Here is a 6,674-nt window from a genome sequence, read left to right on the forward strand (position 1 = left end):
ATCGTCACAGGTGTTGGTGGCCGTGAGCGGGAATCGAACTCGGTTACAGGCTACACGGGGGATCTTTGTCTTTGTTAGCTCTGGTAGATGACAACACACAACACGCACACAACACACACACAACACGCACATACAACACACACACAACACGCACATACAACACACACACAACACGCACAACACACACAACACACACACAACACGCACACAACACACAACATACACAACACGCACACAACACACACAACACGCACACAACACGCACACAACACGCAAGAGACACAACACACACAAACAACACGGTACACACAACACGCACAACACACACAACACGCACACAACACGCACACAACACACACAACACGCACACAACACGCAAGAGACACAACACACACACAACACGCACACAACACACACACAACAGGCACGCAACACACGCAACACGCACACAACACACACACAACAAACACAACACGCACACAACATACACACAACACACACACAACACGCACACACAACACACACAACATACACACACAACACGCACACAACACGCACATAACACACACAACACGCACACAACACGCACACAACACACACACAACAAACACAACACGCACACAACACACACACACAACACGCACAGCACGCACACACAACATACACAACACACGCAACACGCACACAACAAACAACACGCACACAACACGCACATAACATACACACACAACACGCACACAACAGGCACATAACACACGCAACAAGCACACAACACACACACAACGAACACAACATGCACACAACACGCACAGCACACACACCACACACACAACACGCACACACAACGCACACAACATACACACACAACACACAACACGCACACAACACGCACATAACACACACACAACACGCACACAACACGCACACACAACACACAACACGCACACAATACGTACATAACACACACATACAACACGCACACAACACACGCAACACGCACACAGCACACAACACGCACAGCACGCACGCACACAACACACACACAACACGCACAGCACGCACACACAACACACACACAACACGCACACACACAACACGCACACAACACGCAAGAGACACAACACACACACACAACACGCACACACAACACGCACACACACAACACACACACAACATACACAACACACACACAACACGCACACAACATACACAACACACACACAACACGCACACACAACACACACACACACAACACACACACAACACGCACACACACACAACACACACACAACACGCAAGAGACTAACGCACATAGACACGCCACGCTAATGAGAGACACAATAACAATTAACCTACAAAACATCCCGTTTAGTATTGCTATCTAATGTGTATATCGCCGTGTCCAATGTAAGTTAGTTGTCAGTGAGGATCGCAAAGTCCCACGGGGAACTTTTGCCGAAATGGTCTGCGCCACCCCCATGCGTCCACCAGAGGGGAGGCGAGACCGCAGCTGTCACGGGTCAACAACGATGTCGCTGTGACGACGTCGTTGTGACGATGTCGTTGTGACGACGTCGCTGTGACGACGTCGTTGTGACGACGTCGCTGTGACGACGTCGCTGTGACGATGTGGGGAGGGTAGGGCTGGGTGGGGGGTGGGAGGGGTGGGGCTGGGTGCGGAGGGGCTGGTCACCCCGTGGTGCCCTTAAAAAACTCAACGTTTAACCTACTCACGCCGGCTTGTGCCCGCCCTCACAGTCGGGAATATTTGCGGAATACACCACGCCGCCGTTGACCCTGGCCATTGACCGAGCAACCCAACGTTCCTACCAGCTCCCTCCGCAGGAATGTGTTACACGTTTTCCATTGAGGGGGCATTGCTATAGACGTATGTGTTGTGATCTGTGCTGTTCAATTCCGAATGAGCAATTAGTCGAGGCGTCTTGGGGGTAAAAACTCGAGAAGTGGGAAAGTGAACATCTCATCGGAGCTTCCAGGTTCGTCGAGATTCATTCTCAGTTTTCCTGCCAGAAAATATCTCACAAAAGCCAGTCGGAGCAAACATCGATATCAAACTGGCATTACTACGATGAACATCTGTTAAAAAAGAGCTTCATAGCTCATCGGATTTCTCCTGCAGTATGAATAAATATTCAGATTCTAAAGTTTATTTTTGTTTCACCCGCAGGTGTGAAGAAGTACTCAAGAGCTCAGCAAACAAAAGCAACGAGAAATGCGAGTCCTGCCTGGATGTTACACGAAGGTCAACAGAGATCTCCCGCTGTGCACACGAACCACTTTGAGGCCTTCGTGCTCATCTCCCGTGCACAGCCCTGCAGAGCCACCGATGGAAATTCCACATTCCCATGGCTTGTGGTCAGTCCATCGGACAACAGCTGTTGATAACCCCTACAAAGTGGAACTTTGATTTAAAGCTTTCGTGACTGCAGGGATTCATATTCTTGGTTCTTTCAGTAAAGTTACGTGAGTTTACCGAAAGAACCAAGAATATAAAGTGGACGTCACGCACCTGGGGGGGGGGGGGGTCAGACATTTGTGACGATGTGTGACGAGGGGGGGGGGGGTTTGAGAAATGTGACGTCACATCAAAATGCGCAACTTTAAATAAATATAGACAACACGTTCTACTTTATTAAATATACTTTTTGATACATGTTTTCTCCTATAACATCAGAGTGCAGCGCCACATTAAATACGCACTACGATGACAATAGTTTAAAGCGATTTGAAGCATGTTTTCTATTCTTTTAGGGGAGGGGGGCAGAGCTTTGAGACATCATATTTGAGGGGGGGTCTCTCAAAAATCGCCTAAAATCGCGTGACGTCATTTATGGACGGTCCCATACATGCGTAAAAAAAGTTTACAACTCTCCGTCAATCCTAGATTTGAAGCCACTGTTGGATGGTGGCCTCCATATTTAATCAGCGGTTATTTGACCATACTTCACCCCCCCCCCCACAGGTCAGTGCGCTTTGAAGAGGGAGGTGGCTAATTCACACATCACCCCGCCACTGGTGTGCCACCGCTCCTTGTACCGCAATAACGCGTTGGACGGGCGAGACCAACGGGGACGGGGGAGACCAAACGGGGATGGGCGAGACCAACTCGACGGGGGAGATCAACTAGACGGACGAGACCAACTAAACGGACGAGACCAACTCGATGGGGGAGACGAACTAAACGGACGAGACCAACTAAGCGGGGGAGACCAACTAGACGGACGAGACCAACTAGACGGGCGAGACCAACTAGACGGGCGAGACCAACTCGACGGGGGAGACCAAACGGGGACGGGCGAGACCAACTGGCACGTGATGGGGGGGGGTTTGGCGATTGACAGAGACGAAGGTCGCAACTTGTGGGAGGCGAACGCGAGCAGGACGTAGCACAAGGAGAGAGGGATAACCGGTGAGCGGCGGTGAGGGGATGAGAGGAGGGCTCCTGAGGGAGGGCGAGAGAGTCGGGGACATTCCACATTCGTATGGCGGGCGGGTGAGGAGGGGTGAGCGGTGAGCGCGGCTGCGATTTGGGAAGAAGGCTCACTGACACCTACTCCTGGCCCACGTTCGTCTGCGGTTCGCGACGAGGGGGTCACGGGGGAGCTGGCGAGGGGCACGGGAACCCGGGAAGGTTCAGGGACGCGGCTGTGGCCGCCGCAGAGGCGATGGCAAGCGGAGCTCGGGGAACGCAAAGCCGGAGAGGCCCTGCCTGAGGCGCTAGGCGAGACGCAGGCTCTCCGGCCTAGGGCTTGACCTTTGCCGCAGAGAGCGAGTCCGTGTGGCGTGTGTGTAGTGTGGTGTGTGTAGTGTGTGTGTGGTGTGCATGGTGTGTGGTTTGGTGTGTGTGGTTTGGTGTGTGTGGTTTGGTGTGTGTGTGTGTGTGGCGTGCGTGTGGTGTTCGTGGTGTGTGTGTGGTGTGTGTGTGGTGTGCGTGTGGCGTGTGCGTGGTGTGTGTGGTGTGGTGTATGTGTGGTGTGTGTGGCGTGCGTGGTGTGTGCGTGGTGTGTGTGTGTGCTGTGCCTGTATGGTGTGTGGGTGGTGTGTGTGTGGTGTGCCTGTGCGTGTCGTGTCCGCGTGTCGTGGGGAGCCGTGTAGCAGTGACTATCCGAGTTCGATTCCTGTTCACGGCCAGTGGCGAATTTCGCAACCGGTCCTGGGTCTCCCGTAGGTAGACTCAGCCTTAGATGAGTTCCTGGGGCGATGTGTAAATATCGCCACAAGGGATACGTGTGCTGTGTCGTCCTTCATAGGTGCTCTTTGCCCAAACACTGGAGTCTGTTACGGCTAATCTGGAGATCGGCTGTTGTGTACGTGTGGTCTGTGCATGTTGTGTGCGTACTGTGTATGTATTTTCTTTATGTTATGTGTCTATATATGTTGTGTGTGTGTTTGTTGTCTATGTTCGGCGTGTCGTTTTCATGTGTTGCCTTTGTTGTGTGCTGTGTGTCGTCGTGTGCTGTCTATGTTGTGTCTATGATGTGTCTTTCCTTTGCACTTTGTATTATACGTACGTTTGTGTTGTCTGTCATCTTTGTTGTGTGTCTAGATGTTGTCTGTATGTATATCTTCGGGTGTGCAGTGGAGCCCTTTGAAGGAACAGGCTTGGCCTGTCCACGATCCATCCTGGGTTTAATCAGAATGGATTGTGTGAGGAGCTCATAGATCTTTAAAAGATCTGTGAGCTCCTCACGCAAACGAAGCTTGCGATGGCTGGGTCATGTCGCCTGCGTGCCCAGCCACCACATGCCCATGCAGCTTCTGTTTGGCCGGATAGAGGGAGCTAAATTAGCACGGATTGGACAAGAGCTGATGCGTGCAGGAGGATGTGGAGCTGATTGAATTTGATGATGACCGGTATCAGTGATGTTTAATATCAGCCTCTGCGGAGGAGGCTTGTAAAAAGGCAGTCGGAGGCAGTTGCGCCTCCCAACAACAACGAACGTCAGATGAGCAACGCTCACAACAACGAGCGGAGGAGTGCCGGGCAGCTAAAACGCGTCAAGTTGGCACAGTGGGGTGTAGAGGCGGTGCATATCTCAGTCAACTCGTAACACCAGAGTCTGCCTCATGACCTCCTGCCAGCGAGCCTGAGATACTTCACTTGACCTCATGGTGTACCTAGCCTGGCACAAGCACCGCGATGACGTCACGGTTGGCTACGTACGGTTGCGACAGAAGTTCAACATACGTACTCAGTGGCGAATGGTGGTTGTTGTGTGTGCAGCGGAAATGCGCGCTCTGCAGCTCGTACGTGAGACCTGGCCGCTGATGTTGGTGCCCCTGGGCTTCGTGATCGGATGGCGCCTCGACCGACACTTTGACTCCACCATGGTGGACTACCGCAACAAGAGCAAGTTGTTCGCGAGGTGGAGCCCACGCAGCCGGCACCGGGTCACTCGCCGTGACAGCGCAGCACACAGATTCTCGATCACACACTGTAATGTACAATACAGGCTCACTCGCTGTCACCACTCGGCACTGCGAACTGTGAGGACGGGGTCACCCACCACTCACCACTCGGCACTGCACCCTGAGGGATGGGGTCACCCACCACTCACCACGCGGCACTGCGCCCTGAGGGACGGGTCACTCACCACTGCACACACTGAGGGACGGGGTCACTCACCACCCACCACTCGGCACTGCACCCTGAGGGATGGGGTCACCCACCACTCACCACGCGGCACTGCGCCCTGAGGGACGGGTCACTCACCACTGCACACACTGAGGGACGGGGTCACTCACCACCCACCACTCGGCACTGCACCCTGAGGGATGGGGTCACCCACCACTCACCACGCGGCACTGCGCCCTGAGGGACGGGTCACTCACCACTGCACACACTGAGGGACGGGGTCACTCACCACTCACCACTCTGCACTGCACCCTGAGGGACGGGTCACTCACCACTCGCCACTCGGCACTGCACACACTGAGGGACGGGGTCACTCACCACTCACCACTCGGCACTGTCTTGTGTATGTGCGTTCCTGCCTTCCAGGGAACTCAAACCCGGGGAGACGGAGACCTGGAAGTGAGGGGGGCTGGCTCCCCGTGACGCCCCCCCCCTTGTCCCCAACCTTCGCCTGGAAGCCACCCACACGAGATGTCAGCCCACCGTGTGAACTTTGAATTGTCTCGTTTGTCCCTCTTACGCGAGTCGGGTCTTAATAAACGGCCTGGCTGATCCTGTCTGTTGCCCCGAGCTGGTACCTGGTAGGAGGGAGGGAGGCTGGGTGGGTTGACAGTGCGCAATATGATGATTCACAGTGATTCACAGTGATTCACCTCGCAATATGATGATTCACAGTGATTCACAGTGATTCACCTCGCAATATGATGATTCACAGTGATTCACAGTGATTCACCTCGCAATATGATGAGTCACAGTGATTCACAGTGATTCACCTTGCAATATGATGATTCACAGTGATTCACAGCGCAATAAGATGAGTCACAGTGATTCACAGTGATTCACCTCGCAATATGATTCGCAGTGATTCACAGTGATTCACCTCGCAATATGATGAGTCACAGTGATTCACAGTGATTCACCTCGCAATATGATGATTCACAGTGATTCACAGCGCAATAAGATGAGTCACAGTGATTCACAGTGATTCACCTCGCAATATGATGATTCGCAGTGATTC

General features: G+C 53.1%; 1 protein-coding gene across 1 annotated transcript; it reads left to right on the forward strand.

Moving 5' to 3' along the window:
* Positions 1-3,321: 3,321 nt before the first annotated feature.
* NDUFB1 (NADH:ubiquinone oxidoreductase subunit B1) lies at positions 3,322-6,213 on the forward strand. Its single transcript, XM_078878784.1, has 3 exons — positions 3,322-3,430; positions 5,246-5,387; positions 6,023-6,213. The coding sequence occupies exons 2-3, from the start codon at positions 5,251-5,253 to the stop codon at positions 6,057-6,059; spliced, it is 174 nt and encodes a 57-aa protein (XP_078734910.1). The 5' UTR covers positions 3,322-3,430; positions 5,246-5,250; the 3' UTR covers positions 6,060-6,213.
* Positions 6,214-6,674: the final 461 nt, after the last annotated feature.

This window comes from Lampetra fluviatilis, chromosome 52 (assembly GCF_964198595.1).
Source record: "Lampetra fluviatilis chromosome 52, kcLamFluv1.1, whole genome shotgun sequence".
Taxonomy (NCBI): Eukaryota; Metazoa; Chordata; class Hyperoartia; order Petromyzontiformes; family Petromyzontidae; genus Lampetra; species Lampetra fluviatilis.

Excerpts from the sequence above, each read along its gene's own strand:
- NDUFB1 (XM_078878784.1), top strand. The coding sequence starts at position 5,251 with ATGCGCGCTCTGCAGCTCGTACGTGAGACCTGGCCGCTGATGTTGGTG. Across the intron at positions 5,388-6,022 it reads AAGAGCAAGTTGTTCGCGAG|GGAACTCAAACCCGGGGAGA; the intron begins GTGGAGCCCACG and ends CCTGCCTTCCAG.